The sequence below is a fragment of the Taudactylus pleione genome, unplaced genomic scaffold, assembly GCF_031769625.1.
Source record: "Taudactylus pleione unplaced genomic scaffold, aTauple2 ptg000602l, whole genome shotgun sequence".
NCBI classification, from domain to species: Eukaryota; Metazoa; Chordata; class Amphibia; order Anura; family Myobatrachidae; genus Taudactylus; species Taudactylus pleione.
The window spans coordinates 7,105,602-7,121,665 of NW_028285004.1; the positions used below are offsets into that span (position 1 = coordinate 7,105,602).

The 16,064-nt window shown below is 38.8% G+C and overlaps 1 protein-coding gene across 1 annotated transcript in view; it reads right to left on the minus strand.

The window, feature by feature from the left end:
- Positions 1 to 2,126: 2,126 nt before the first annotated feature.
- Positions 2,127 to 16,064, minus strand: part of TPR (translocated promoter region, nuclear basket protein) — a 294,162-nt gene continuing 280,224 nt past the window's right edge. Inside the window, exons 48-51 of the mRNA XM_088453921.1 lie at positions 14,977 to 15,133; positions 10,129 to 10,244; positions 5,334 to 5,432; positions 2,127 to 2,291 (exon numbers count right to left, since the gene is read on the minus strand). Coding sequence (XP_088310047.1) covers positions 2,245 to 2,291; positions 5,334 to 5,432; positions 10,129 to 10,244; positions 14,977 to 15,133 — 419 coding nt within the window. The 3' untranslated portion in view covers positions 2,127 to 2,244. The remainder of the gene's footprint in view (positions 2,292 to 5,333; positions 5,433 to 10,128; positions 10,245 to 14,976; positions 15,134 to 16,064) is intronic.

Consider the following 16,064-nt stretch of genomic DNA (forward strand, 5'->3'; position numbering starts at 1 on the left):
CAGGCGCTCATGGCCATACTGTATATACCAGTTCCAAACACCTCATCCCAACTGCAGACCACTATAGAGTATGCAGTAGGTAAACACCTAGCCTCAGCCTCTCTTTTGCCACTACTTGTGCTATTTTCTTCTATAATGAAATGATATGTAGAGTTCGTTTTAAAGTCTTAGCCATACTTACACACACATCTCTCATTCCTACGTGGGTGATTACAGGTGTATAGCTAACGGTCAGTTTCCTATAATAAAGCCACACTTTATGCGAGTTCTAAAAATAACTTGACTCCAGAATGTGATTGGGCTTTTTATAGCTTTCTAACTCAACCATTGGTAGAGCCTATAAAAAGGATTCAGAAATTACACTTAAACCCCAAGGTGGTAATCAGTACAATAAAACCAAATAGATTTTTTTTAGATTGTTAAATTCACTTCTCATTAAAGCAATTAAATAAACAATTCTCTTTATGAACGAAATGTCTTCATGTAATTTCTCAGTTTTTGTTGTGTGCCATCTAGCCGATGCGGATTGTACTTGCTCTGATACGCTTATTGTGTACAATGCTGCGGACACTTTCTAGCACCTTATAAAAGCAAATAAAAAAGTCCAGAGGTATTAAAATACCTGGTACAAGACTACATCCCATATTCTACGAATTAGTTTAATTCCTTTTCTCTAAGGATTTCATATGCAAAAAAAAATCCTGTATTTTTAAATATGGTTCTGGTGACATCCAATGCCAAGAGTTATTTATTTTTATATGAATTCTGGCCCTGATTCAGAGCCGCTCGCTCTGAATCAGGGCCGTCCTATTTAAATGTGGAGCGGCCTTTTGGACGCTCGCATAGCTGTGGGTTACCACCCACAGCTTATGCGAGCATCCATGATGATGGTCGCAATGGTCAGGACCATCGCGACCATCGGGCTTGCGACGAGACCCTGCGGTAGGGTCTCGTGGCTGCAAGCCCTGGAGTGATTTTGGCTCTATCAGAGCCAAAATCACTCCCACTGACATCACTAGTGATGTCAGTGGGGCCGGACCCAGACGGTAGGCGTTCCCATGGGAACGCCTCCGTCTGGCAGCCACGCCCCCCAAAGGGGGCGTGCTGTCAGTCACCATCGACAGCATACCCCCTTTGGTGCGAGACCCGGAGCGACAGCTTGGCTGTCGCTGTCCGGGTCTCGCGCATGCGCACGACGGAGCTCCCTCCGTCGTGCGCATGCTCATTGGGGTAACATCGACCCGCTTGCGAGCGTCCTGCGCTCGCGAGCGGGTCTGAATGAGACCCTCTGTTTATATGACACTTCTCAACAAAATACCACTGCTTGAAGAGTTTCTGGTAAATAAACTGATAAGTTCCAGTACCAATGTCATTGTCAAATCATGAAGTTCTCATCTTGAAATCTCAATAGGGCAGAGAACAGTCATGATCGTATGGTTTCAGTCCTTTTCTCATACCTATGTTCCTCTGTTACATTGAGGCTCTACAAATGTTGTTCTATTCATTGGATACACCCTGAGCACATTTTAATGGCTATGATGCTGTATTTAGGTTTCTAGATTACATTAAACTCATTGCTTAACGTGTAACTTTTCTTTTTGCCTTTGCACCCTTGTATGGTCATTGCTTTGTTGCTTTTTTGAATGTCCTAATAAAACATGACAATAATAATAAAAAGATAAGTCACAGTTGCCATATCCTTAAAAAGAGCCCAACAAAACAATATACAATACATGGATTTCTCTCATTTTTAGTTCGTAACAGAGGTATGTAGATTTGCTATTTTCAAAAATGTGCCATAAGGTGGTGCTGGTGAAAAGAAGCTTATTCATAGTAAAATAATGTTTAAAAGATAATTTCAGCACCCCTACTGGCATTAATGTGACTGTACACATTTTGTTTTGCCATCCCTCTTTTTGCTCTGTCACCCGCAACTTGTATAATGTAATACTTTGATAGTCCATTATAATATATTACAGTGCAATATGCCACCATAGCATAGCTTATCGTATAGAATTTATAGGTATTAGCCAAAGTTTAAGTCTGACCTTTTGCATATATTAATTTCTAAAAAATTAGCTGGTTTTAGATGAACAGATTAAAATCTCAGAATAAAAACAAATCTATTTCTGTTAAATCTTTAATTTCACTTTTACAAAAACAAAAATGTTGAAATTTAACGAACTCTTAAAAATCAGAAAGATTAGCCTGTGTATTCACAATTGGAAAAAACATAAAATGCTATTAGAAGTTGCTTCTGTTTATTCCGCCTCTACTTCCCAAAGGAACTCCTGCAAGAAAGGAAATAAATGCCATTACAAATAACCAAAAATTATAGTAAAGGAGGAATACAAAATTTTCATTTTAACAGCATTTTTATACATTTTTTTTTTTTTTTTTAAAGAGTGCCCTTTGAATTGAGAGATTTCTACTACTTCGCACACATTACAGTTGCAGTTAGTTAATTGTTAGTGGGTTAAAGCTACATTTTGCAACTTCATCACATATTAGTATTTTGCACTCCTTGATGAATGAAATAAAAAAAATTAAATAAAAAAACCCCACAAAAACAGATCTATATAATAAAAACAAAGAAGACAGACATAACGATTCTGAGAGGGGCTCAATATTTATATTTTTTATTTGCAATTCTGAGAGATCCTAAATCCCATAGTCAGGCTCTCATATATATATATATATATCACAAAAAATATAGAAAAGGGTGCGCTTCAAAGATAATAATAAACACTTTTATATATATATATATATATAGTCCTTATAACATCACTAAACCTTAAAACACAAACCCAATTAATAATTACTTTTGATTGGCATAAGTCAAAAATGCTATAATTCCAAATTGTCACTATAGACTAAATTCCAAACGGTCTTTCAAGCAAAAGTGTCCTCCAAAAGTCAGACGTGAGAATGATCTTCTAACGATGTTGATCCAAATCGAATCTTTATGATATTGATGAGCAAATATAGCACTCCTCTTTAGGGTAGTGGAGCCTTCCCTTGTATTTGATCTAGAACAAAAACCCTCGCACCAAAAGAGAATCACCCAAGAAAGCCAAAAGGCCGCTATTAGTGTTGTACAAATATGTAATTTATTGTAACACAATAATTTAAAAGTGCATCTTATAAAAATATATAGAAATGGGTGGTCAATAATGCTGTCCCACCTTGTATTCCCCCAATAGGGTAGAGATAACTAGAAATAACACCCGGCGCGTTTCGTCCTTAAAAGGACTTCCTCAGGGGTGGATCAGGACATTTTTCCAAATATGAAAATTCATAAAAACACGAGACTTTCAAGTGGGCAATCTTCAATGATAAAAGGTCTGGACTACTCAGTTTTCCAGACACCAAATAGTCTACATAAATCTCGCCAAGTTTTTTTCCCAAATGTGAAACTCACAAATATAGAGAGGGCTTTCAGATGGTCAATCTCCAAAATTCTGGATAACAATAGTCTATCAATTGCTCTGGATTAATCTCACTGACCGCTCCTCTCCATGTGTGTTTAAGGACGAAACGCGTCGGGTGTTATTTCTAGTTATCTCTACCCTATTGGGGGAATACAAGGTGGGACAGCATTATTGACCACCCATTTCTATATATTTTTAGAAGATGTACTTTTAAATTATTGTGTTACAATAAATTACATATTTGTTCAACACTAATAGCGGCCTTTTGGCTTTCTTGGGTGATTCTCTTTTGGTGCAAAGGTTTTTGTTCTAGATCAAATACAAAGGAAGGTTCCACTACCCTAAAGAGGAGTGCTATATTTGCTCATCAATATCAAAGATTCGATTTGGATCAACATCGTTAGAAGATCATTCTCACGTCTGACTTTTGGAGGACACTTTTGCTTGAAAGACCGTTTGGAATTTAGTCTATAGTGACAATTTGGAATTATAGCATTTTTGACTTAAACACAAACCCAATTAATAATTAATTTTGATTGGCATAAGGTTTAGTGATGTTATAAGGACTATATATATATATATATATATATATATATATATATATATATATATATATATATATGTATATGTGTATATTATTATCTTTGAAGCGCACCCTTTTCTATATTTTTTGTGTTGGATGTGTAGACCCTTCTAACAGGGGGTCAAGGGAAAAAGGAGTTGCAGCTATTAATCTATAACTTAATTGAAGCTCTTTTTAGATTTATATATTTTCAAATTTAGCGCAGTTTAAAGGCTTTCTTTTCGTGGAGATTATATATATATATATATATATATATATATATACACACACATATATACATACATACACACACTACACCGAACATACACGACGAACCCCCCCCCCACCACAAGCAAGCGCACCTTACCCACCAATTATCAGTTCTGACAGGCATGACGGGAGCCAGCTTTGGGAGGATGTGCTGGTCCATACAGTGCCATTTGGAGGTTTCTGGGGTACCTCCTAGGTGAGTCAGCTCTCGGCTTACACATTTATATATGTGTTGTTATTATGCAGTACTTTAATATGTAATTATATGACCCAGAGTGGGTGCTACTATTCAGTAGCATTTATTATTTTGGGCGGCCATTTGGGCGTGGGGCCCCCGGTGTTGCTCTGGCTGGGCCTTTTTCAGGGCATCACCACTTAATTCACATAGATCCTTTTTCATCACCTTTCTATTTGTTTGTTTATTATTTATGTAATTTTAATTCTCTCTTATTATATTAACACTTTATGGATTATCTTTACACATCTATACTTTACACTTCACTATCACCTTCTTTCCCTTTTTCGTGTGATGCCCTGGGGATGGTCCTTGGCTGGACTCTTTTGGGGTGCCCTGCACCTCAGACGTGAAGCCCTGAATGTTAGGGACGGCGGCATAAAGGAGCCTTGACGCTGGCCTGGCGCTTAATCATATATTTACAAATGTATGCAACTAATACTTCTGAATTTCAATTATCATGTAGGGTTCAAGTAATTTTTGCTGATATTGTTGCAGTGTGCTGGAGGGAATACCCTTTCCTTCTGTGATTCAGAGTAAACCCCACCCTTTACAAGCACCTGTGCAATATCATTAAGCTGATGTGAGCGACAACTATATTTTTTATTTGCAGCTCACTGCCTAGAAAGGACAGACCAGCAGAAAAGAACTCTACACTGGCACTGAAAGTATTACGGGAGAGGCTGGGGGGCTGCAGTGATCTGGCATATATAGGGTCCATTTTACTAGTTAAAGTTTAAGGTTTGGTTCAAAGAACATCTGATAGTCTGTAATATGAAACTGTTAATATCTAAAGATAATAGAGTACATTTTTAAGTGATAAAACTACACACACCTCTTTGTCTGTTAAACTGTCGCCCACGGACACCAGGTCTTCCACCTTGAGGATGAAGCCTCACTCTTCTCAGGGGCTTTGTTTGGCTGCTGCTTGTGTCTATTTAAAACCAGATGAAAAATTGGAATTGGTCTATTTTCCAGTTGGGTAATACAAAGAGTCCTAGGAGTATACTTACGAAGCGGTGGCTGCTGCGCATCAGTGGGTGTGGCTTTAAAATTGAACGTGGCACTGATAGGTGTAACTATATAGTGGGTATTGAGTCATAATAGAAAATGACTCAGAAAAAAGAAATTTCCTTTTTTGATGCACTCTTGTTACCTAATAATTAGTACATTGAATATCAGTACAGTATAAAACTTAACTTTTAATTATTGGGCAAACAAACACAACAAAAGACATACATACAAAAAATCTGCTCGCAATCCAAGCATATAATGCTGCAGATAACTTGCTCAGCTTATAATGCTGCAAATAATTTACTCCCTTAAGGAGTGTTAATTGTTAAACTGGCTCAAAACAATTAATATAATCCATATAGGTCTATTATTACTCCAATCAATTGTGCTATATCAGCTAGTTTACTAAATACATAATTGGTTATTTCATCAATGTTAATAGACCTTATATTGAACAAGAAAAATTATGAAAAGTGAAATATATCAGTCAAAGGACCAATTTGTATTATCGTTCCTTGAAATTTTGATAACAGTCCCGTTACAGGTATAAATTAAACATAGCAGGGTTACTCACATCCTCATAATTAACCCCTGTCAGAGTATTTGCATATGGTATAAGTAAAGATATCAAAAATAAATGTACATACAGAACCAGGTAGTTGATAGTATATATCATTCCATTCATATATCTATTCTTATTTGTGTATAGCAATAATGTTTAAATCCACATGATTAACCCCTGCTCAGAAAGCCACAATCAACAATGTCCAATATTAGATCAATTAAAGAATATAATACTTGATGGCATTTGTATCCACATTAAATACACTGTAGATCGTAGTCTGGAGGTAGTTAAAAGTATAGGGTATTTGTAGATAATAATATATGGGACCAATCCAGGTAAATTATATTATGAAAAGACCCCCACCCTGTTGGGGGAAGACCACTCACCCCTGTCTCCGTTTACCCTAATGGGTATTGAACGGATCAGAGGGAGATGGAGACCTCCTGGGTGTAGGGTAAAACAATAGAACACAAAAAGAGTCGTCGGTTCCTACTTTCCCAGCTGACACCGGTATCCCCCTGTTGCAGATATTGCAGCGCAGGGCGGTATAACCAGTGACAGCGGGATGAGGGGGCCGACGATATTACCTGGTAGCCTGGTATACAAGTCTGGCAGGGGAGGGATGATCGGGAGCAGCGTCCCGCTGGGTAACCTTGCCGCCGTCGGAAGCCGGGTCACATGGGCGCCCTGTGAAGCCCGGACGCGCGTTTCACATAGAGAGCTTGTTCACATCGGAGGCTCCGATGTGAACAAGCTCTCTATGTGAAACGCGCGTCATCAGCCAGCGCCAGGACTCCGGGCTTCACAGGGCGCCCATGTGACCCGGCTTCCGACGGCGGCAAGGTTACCCAGCGGGACGCTGCTCCCGATCATCCCTCCCCTGCCAGACTTGTATACCAGGCTACCAGGTAATATCGTCGGCCCCCTCATCCCGCTGTCACCGGTTATACCGCCCTGCGCTGCAATATCTGCAACAGGGGGATACCGGTGTCAGCTGGGAAAGTAGGAACCGACGACTCTTTTTGTGTTCTATTGTTTTACCCTACACCCAGGAGGTCTCCATCTCCCTCTGATCCGTTCAATACCCATTAGGGTAAACGGAGACAGGGGTGAGTGGTCTTCCCCCAACAGGGTGGGGGTCTTTTCATAATATAATTTACCTGGATTGGTCCCATATATTATTATCTACAAATACCCTATACTTTTAACTACCTCCAGACTACGATCTACAGTGTATTTAATGTGGATACAAATGCCATCAAGTATTATATTCTTTAATTGATCTAATATTGGACATTGTTGATTGTGGCTTTCTGAGCAGGGGTTAATCATGTGGATTTAAACATTATTGCTATACACAAATAAGAATAGATATATGAATGGAATGATATATACTATCAACTACCTGGTTCTGTATGTACATTTATTTTTGATATCTTTACTTATACCATATGCAAATACTCTGACAGGGGTTAATTATGAGGATGTGAGTAACCCTGCTATGTTTAATTTATACCTGTAACGGGACTGTTATCAAAATTTCAAGGAACGATAATACAAATTGGTCCTTTGACTGATATATTTCACTTTTCATAATTTTTCTTGTTCAATATAAGGTCTATTAACATTGATGAAATAACCAATTATGTATTTAGTAAACTAGCTGATATAGCACAATTGATTGGAGTAATAATAGACCTATATGGATTATATTAATTGTTTTGAGCCAGTTTAACAATTAACACTCCTTAAGGGAGTAAATTATTTGCAGCATTATAAGCTGAGCAAGTTATCTGCAGCATTATATGCTTGGATTGCGAGCAGATTTTTTGTATGCATGTCTTTTGTTGTGTTTGTTTGCCCAATAATTAAAAGTTAAGTTTTATACTGTACTGATATTCAATGTACTAATTATTAGGTAACAAGAGTGCATCAAAAAAGGAAATTTCTTTTTTCTGAGTCATTTTCTATTATGACTCAATACCCACTATATAAGTACTATCTGTACTTTTCCAATGGTGCACCACCAGCAATTCTATGAGAACTATTAAGGAAATACATCCTATTTTTATTCTTTATAATATGCTGGTTTTTGACTATTATACTGAATACTTCTATTAATTGACACTTTAGTCCTGTGCGGTTTTGACAATCCCCCTGTCCCCTTTCCTTTTCTTAAATTACTGATAGGTGTAAACCTGGCATGTTAGTGCTGCTTTACATTTTACCGCATAAATATACCTCAGTGTCATGTGCACAATTTCATTTGGTTTTAAGTAACACCCTTTAATCAGAGCGCTTTCTTCTCCTTTGTTTTAAATAATTACAAATCAAAATGAATCTGAATTCTCCTAGTGTATTCCTATATGCATTCAGTAGAGCACTTAGTTGTGCACTGTAAATACTCAATAACTCAATTTTTCCAATACAGTTTAAAAATCCAGTTCCCTAACAATGCAGGCAAAACTAAAACTAAAATGTTATATATTTTGAAATTTTAATATATTCGGAAATCTACTCTTCCAAGAGAGTACTAGACAAAGCATTGACAAATGGCCACCAGAATGAGGTACAACTCCAAACCATGTTACTCAAAGTATTAATATCATATCAATATAATAAAAATAATCATTTAGATAATACACATTTCAAGGAAATGGACTGACACTTGTACCTGGTCCAAATCTAATGCTGTGCTTGACCAGTCCTGGAAGGGGGTTAGGTAGTGTGTGCACAGGTCCCCGCCATGGTGGTAACATTGCACTGAACCTGCAGGGGTAATCTTGATACACATACCATCCAATCTGGGACTAGCCATATTCAGTTTCTCCTGCAGGCGTTTTAGTGAGGATATGTATAAACTGCAGGGTATGACCTTCCTGGACTCCCCTGAACATTTTCATCTGATATTGCTACTGTATACTAGATATGGTATATTTTGTTGATGTTCATTGTTGGTATTCACATGTTAACATTATGAACATGTCCATAATGTTGACATTGAATATGATGCAATCTCAATATTGTTGAAATGTTGACAAGGCTAATGGAAATGCTGACATTATATCTATAACTTCCTGCTGATGTCAAAATTTATGATGTTGACATTTTAACCATGTCGTCATCATGAATGTTGATCTCCTGCTGTCAACATTCTGAATGGGGACATCATGACTGTAGACATTGTGACTGCACACTGCTATACTATGTGTGACTCACCAGAATATACTAATAGTGCAGTTGCCTTATGCGATTTCTCTTATGAACAACGCTGTCTAGGGCTTTCTAAATAGTTTCTGGCTTTTAAGGAGTCTTGGAAACTAATAAATTAATAATAAGAAAGCAAAGTCATTTTACTCCTGAAAACAGGTACCATTCCTCATACAGCTACTACAGACCTACTGCCCTCAAGAGGCAGGATAGATTTTACCTAGTTTTCCCTAATCTAAATGAAATATTGTACCTAACTAAGCAGTTGCTTGGTTTCCCTAAAACAACGTGAGAATAGGAAATATAGTACCTGACTAAGCAGTTGCTTGGGTGCCCTAAAACAACGTGAGAATAGGAAATATAGTACCTGACTAAGCAGTTGCTTGGGTGCCCTAAAACAACGTGAGAATAGGAAATATAGTACCTGACTAAGCAGTTGCTTGGGTGCCCTAAAACAACGTGAGAATAGGAAATATAGTACCTGACTAAGCAGTTGCTTGGGTGCCCTAAAACAACGTGAGAATAGGAAATATAGTACCTGACTAAGCAGTTGCTTGGGTGCCCTAAAACAACGTGATAACAGGAAATATAGTACGTAACTAAGCAGTTGCTTGGGTGCCCTAAAACAACGTGATAATAGAAATATAGTACGTAACTAAGCAGTTGCTTGGGTGCCCTAAAACAACGTGATAATAGGAAATATAGTACCTGACTAAGCAGTTGCTTGGGTTGACTAAACTGGTGCTGCCATAAAATAATCTGATAGGACAAGTAAGGGGGTGTTAAAGGTTTTCAAAAGGTCACAGCTCCTTTATTAACCTGCTCTTCACAATTCAATTACCTGCAGACGAAGAGCTAGGAGGGTCTTGGCTAGTGCAAGGAAGTTCACTTTCTGAGGGTTGAACAGGTTCCTGTTCTTGTCGGGTTTCCATTTCTAATGTTGATTCTGTGCTAACTCTATGAAAAATAGAAAAAAATACATACATCGTTCATTTTTACTGTACAGCAGTATATAATTTATACACACGTATTAAATGTATTGAAAGTTTGACACTATTTTGGGCCATCTTTTTCAATACACACACACAAAGTGTTGTAGTGAAGCGCTAGAAATACAATAGTGTGTCCTAGTGAAACCTGTAAATGCAGAAATTACAAACATAAGTGAGTATTCAATTCTATGAAAATTGCAACAAATGATACACCGCTATATATAGCCATCTATAAATGGGGTGGCGGCCTTTTACCAGGATTACCTGTTTTGTACTCAACAAATGTGCAAACTGTGCCCCCTCTGGTCTAATAATTAAAGGATAAAGCTTACTTTCAATATAGAGAAATATGGAATAAAATTATTCAAAATGTGTCTAAGACAGAATTCTTAAGGCATTTTATGGTGTCTAAATACTCCTGATACAAGATTGGGGATCCAAAAGCTGATGTCAGATCAGCAGTTTTCACTTTTAATTATTGTACACACGTTTTATTTATTTGCTAGACTACAAAGTTTACTAAAAATGTATTACACAATGTATGCGACTAATTTTATAGGCATGTCTCCTTAAATATTGTATCTGCAGTGCAAACTTCTCCCAAGAGATAATGCTGAAAGACACTGCTATTGATCAACACGATTAAAATATACAGGCCTAAGCTACGTGTTGTACATTGACAATAAACCAGAACATGGTTACAAATATAAGCAAAGGCATCACACTGTATTTTGGTCTCTATTTTCACACATTCTCCACGTGCTGGGTCATTTGGAAGGGACACAGTCATAGAAGGATGTAAGGAGAAGTAAACAGTATTACTTTACCTACTTTTGGTACCAGGCCATTTTAGTTTCAAGTGGACAATACTATAATTATTACACAAGAGGGCATGGTCTTCACACTGGTGAAATAATGAAAAATACGTAACGTAACTTATTGAGGGATGCAGATGACCCAAAACATTGCTGATGTAATATAAAGTCAAGTCCATATGATCAGAACGTCGTCGATATAGCGGGCCCACAAAATAAGATTTTCACAATAGTTGTTATTGGTCCAAATGGTGTCTTTTTCCCATAGTTTTATGTTACTGTCATAAATGTATTTATCCAATTTTAACAACTATAAGGCTACAGCAGACATTTTGAAGCAACACAGATATACGCATTATATACTGAAGTATTGTTTATGCCTGTGGGCAGAAGTGACTAATACATGGACTCTACAAAGACCGGGCGGAAGTGACGTCAGAATAGAAGAAAGGTTCCACCAACTGGGAAAGAAATCCAGCCGCCGGGCGGAAGTGACACCCGTAATAGTGAAATCAATACTAAACCAACTGGGCGGAAGTGACACTAGAACCACAGGAAGTCACTGAATGAAAACACCGGCGGAAGTGAGGGGGACGGCTCCAACCTCCAGCAGGTATTTAAGGAGGGCATGGAGGAGACACTCACCATCCTGATGAAGCCCGAAGTGCGGGCGAAACGCGTTGATTGAGAGAGGTAAGGGACAACACAGGACGTGGTTCACACGCATCCCACCCTTACTAGTTTGCCGGCAAACAACCTCCATCCCCACCAACCATCCCGTTTGACCAATAGGATTCCATATTGGGCCCACAAAGTCGTACTGAATGTACCTACTTTTAAATATATCAACATTGACTATCTATATTTGAACACACACCCTGGATGGTGTTGCATATCCATTCAATATAGGAGGACAGAGTAAACCGCCACAGGCGTATCTTCCTTCACAATCCCCCTTCCTACAGAGGAATTGCATTGTTTCATGCAGTTTGTCATACATGTAGTATGTTTTCTATGTCGTCTACTGGTAGTAGCCGGTGATTAATTTATATATTTACATATGAATGTGGACCCTCCCTTTTTATATAATTTATATTTAATTTTTATAATAAACTAAGTTATTAGATCTACTATATGATTAATGTATTTTAGCTCAACTGAAGCGCCAGGGATACTCCAATCTTTCATCTATTAACATACAGGGAAGGTGAACCCCTGTTACATCATCCCCAGGCAGCATCACAGAGATTTATAGAGTTATAGCGCAGCCATCTCACCCCCCTTTTCTTTTAAAACCCAGTTGAAATATCCCTGATCGAGCAACCTGGCATTTTAACCCGGGTAACAAGCAGGGTTGAACACGTGTTATATGCAATAAACCATATATATATTAGGGATGTGCAGGCTCGGATAGGTTCGAGTTTGCACGTGGAGTTCGGATTTTTCCCTCCAAAAAAACGGAACTCAGAACGAGGCAAAACGTCATCTTACATGGACGAACATCATCATTCCTGGACAAAAGACCAGGAATGATGATGTTCGTCCATGTAAGATGACGTTTTGCCTCGTTCTGAGTTCCGTTTTTTTGGAGGGAAAAATCCGAACTCCACGTGCAAACTCGAACCTATCCGAGCCTGCACATCCCTAATATATATATATATTTATTTGAAGGATTCAAGTGGTCGATTAACTTTTCATATATATGACACCTGCACTTTAATGTCACAATCAGGTTAAATACACTGTGCGCGATCCAAGAACTACTATTTCCATATATATATTTACATTTGAATGTGGACCCTCCCTTTTTATCTAATTTATATTTCATTTTTATAATAAACTAAGTTATTAGATCTACTATATGATTTATGTATTTTATCTCAACTGAAGCGCCAGGGATACTCCAATCTTTCATATTTCAGCTGGGCCCTTACACACTGCACAGTACCCTGGTTTTCTGCGCTTCCACATACAATAACCCAGGTTATTGCTGGAAGTGTGAAAGGGGTAATAGTAGGCTGCTTAGGCCTGTACTTATTTGTAGGAGTTCGATAACTTACGTACAATAAGTACATATATACATACTGTATGTTGTGTCTAAAAGCACACCACTCTACTAGATGAGTCATTGTTCAGTCATCGAGTTTATCAAGTTTGTCAAGAAATAAGTGATTACATGGGCCATCGATGAATAGCTATTGGCTGTAATTGGCATGTCTGACCCTTCAGCATTCCAGGCTTAATATAGGTCTAAACCCCGAATATAATTATTTTTCAATAAATGTGCCAAATAATGAAAACCTTTGCAATGCAAAATAAGTATCCTAGTAAATGAACAAGGGGATTTTTTTTTTTCTTAAGTGTAGACATACACAAATGTGTCCACATACAATCCTCAAATCACACTAAACAGCCACGCTTGGTGCACCATGCATCCCGCCAGGGACTTTCACAAAACATACATCTTATTTGCATCACTGTGACAGAAGTAGAATGCACAGATACCCAGAATACGGACGCTGGTATTTTATGCAGCTTCTGCGTGCGACTCATTCGCTAATCTGGGTAAAAAAGGCAGAAGTCCAATACCAAAGTGCACAGTAGAAACTTAGGCCCGTATTCAATTTGGAGCGAAAGGCCGGAATCAGCGAAAAAGTTTCGCCGATGACGTCATTTCACCAGGCGGAAATGTATCTCCGTATTCAAGCTGAAAGACGTTCCGCCTAGGCAGAAAGTCAATGCAATGTAATAGGCAAAAGAATTTTCGCCTATGAATAGCAGGCGGAAAAAAGTGCAGAATTAAGGTTTTGGGGTGTAACGTTGCGGGAACCCCCTGCAGCCTTCAGACAGCCCCCCAAAGGTAAACGCCATCAAAAATAAAAAAAGACAAAAAAATCACTGTCATTGTGGGGGCGGGAAAAAAAATAAATGTTGGGGGACAAAATCAAAAACTAGCGAACTAAACTCTAGGGGGGTCTCCAAGTATGCCCCATACTTTTTTTTTAATTGCAGGTGCTTGCGGCAGGTGAATTTTTCACGATTTTTAAAACTTAACTTTAGCAACTTTAAAATTCAAGTACCCCAAATTTGCTGGGATTAGTTATTTTCTGCAAAAAAACCTCCTGAATACTATTCTTCACTTGTACAAAAATGCTATTTAGCAGCTATTGAGCCCGTTTAATAACACCAAATACCTTTGGCAAGTCAAATTGGGGGGTACCATAGCTAACCCCCATGTCAGAGCATCATTTGGGGGGTGTCAGGCTGATTTCTCCAAATCTGACAGGACTTTGCTTGTTTAAGTTTCGCTGGGTCCCGTTTTCGCGTACTTTCAAATTGAATACGGGGATATGCGCGCAATGCTTTTCCGCCTGCAAAACAGGCGAAAAGTCCGGGAGACGGAAAAGTATTGCAGGTCCGCTCAAATTGAATATGGCTCTTAGTTGGGAAGTGTAGGGTGGCCAAGTAGAAGTGGTCTGTAACTAAAGTTACTGATGGGAGGAGGAACACAAAACATGGCTGTAAGGAAGCTGACATGACATTATGTCAAAGCAAGTCCATCCTCTTACACTGAGCCAAACTCCTGTACCAAGGTCCATTTGCATTTAACAAACTGACCAGGCTCTGGGAAGGTGGATGGATTTGTTTAGGAAAATGGCAATTTCAAAAGACTTTGCACGTTTAGCAAGGAATGACCTCTATATGTAAAACAGATTTACTAGTGCAAAGTTATGTTCTTTAATAGCCACCGTCAAATCCTTTTTCTTGCCTAAAATAAAACGGACACTGTTTTGGCCAGAATGATAGTACGATCCAGTTCAGTGTATTTTCCCAATTAGCAATTAAACCAAACAGTTACAAAATGTTGAAAGCAGAATGTACCCTTCAGATTCCGCCTCCGCAAACACTTCATCTCCTTCATCTGCTGTGCCGGACTCCACAGCCGTAGGAACATTTCCAGTGGAAGTTGTAACCATTGGAACGGACTGGGATGCGTGGTCAGAAGTGTCAGCACAGGGGTTTTCTGCAAAGACTGAAACTACAAGACAAAGCACTCCGTCACCAATTATTAAGCAAAACAAGAATAGTACCCCAAATTAGGAAGCAGAAATGCCCTGACCACAACCCCCCTAAAAAAAAAACAAAAAACCCAAATACAATATCGACCAATTCTGTCTCTTAGAAAGATATACAATAGCTGTCAATAGAGAGAAATGAAGAAAGACATTCACTATGACTGATTGTAATGCTGGCTATCGGGATGCCTCCTGTCAGAATACAGACAGCGGCATCCCGATGGTTGGTATCCCGACAGGAGTCGGCCAAGTATTTCGACGCCTACCTTAAGTCCCTTATCGGGATTTCCCTGACTGTATTGAGACCAGCGGCATCGCAGCCACCGGTCTCATAACTACATCCCCTTCTGATCTTGCACAATCGAAAAAAGGTTACAGAATCCATTACATACTACGCAAGACTTAAGGGCACATAGTAAAAATTGGACTGAAACACCGCTGATCGGTTCATCATACAGCAAACATCTCCAATCATGAAAAGTGTAAACCCTCGTGGCAAACACAGATCTGGCTATGCATAATTCAGATAAAGTAAAGGCGCATATCCACTACACGATATAAATGGACAATTGAACGATAACGACAGTTATTGTTCATTAATCGTGCAGTGAATATGCCGGCAGCGACCAGCGATGCGCGCTCCCACTGGTCGTTGTCGGCATCGGTCATTGCCTGAACATTCTGCCCAGCCTGACGATAATCCTCAGGTTGTGCAGGTTCGGGGATGAGGGAGGGTGCCTGCACTGAACAACTTATCGTTCAGTGTGGGCACAATATCCACTGCACAGTATAATGAACGATTGAACGATAACTATGTCGTTTTTGCACAGTCGTTCATTAGTCATGTAGTGGATATGCGCCTCTAAAGCGTTAAGGATATACAGTATTGACAGG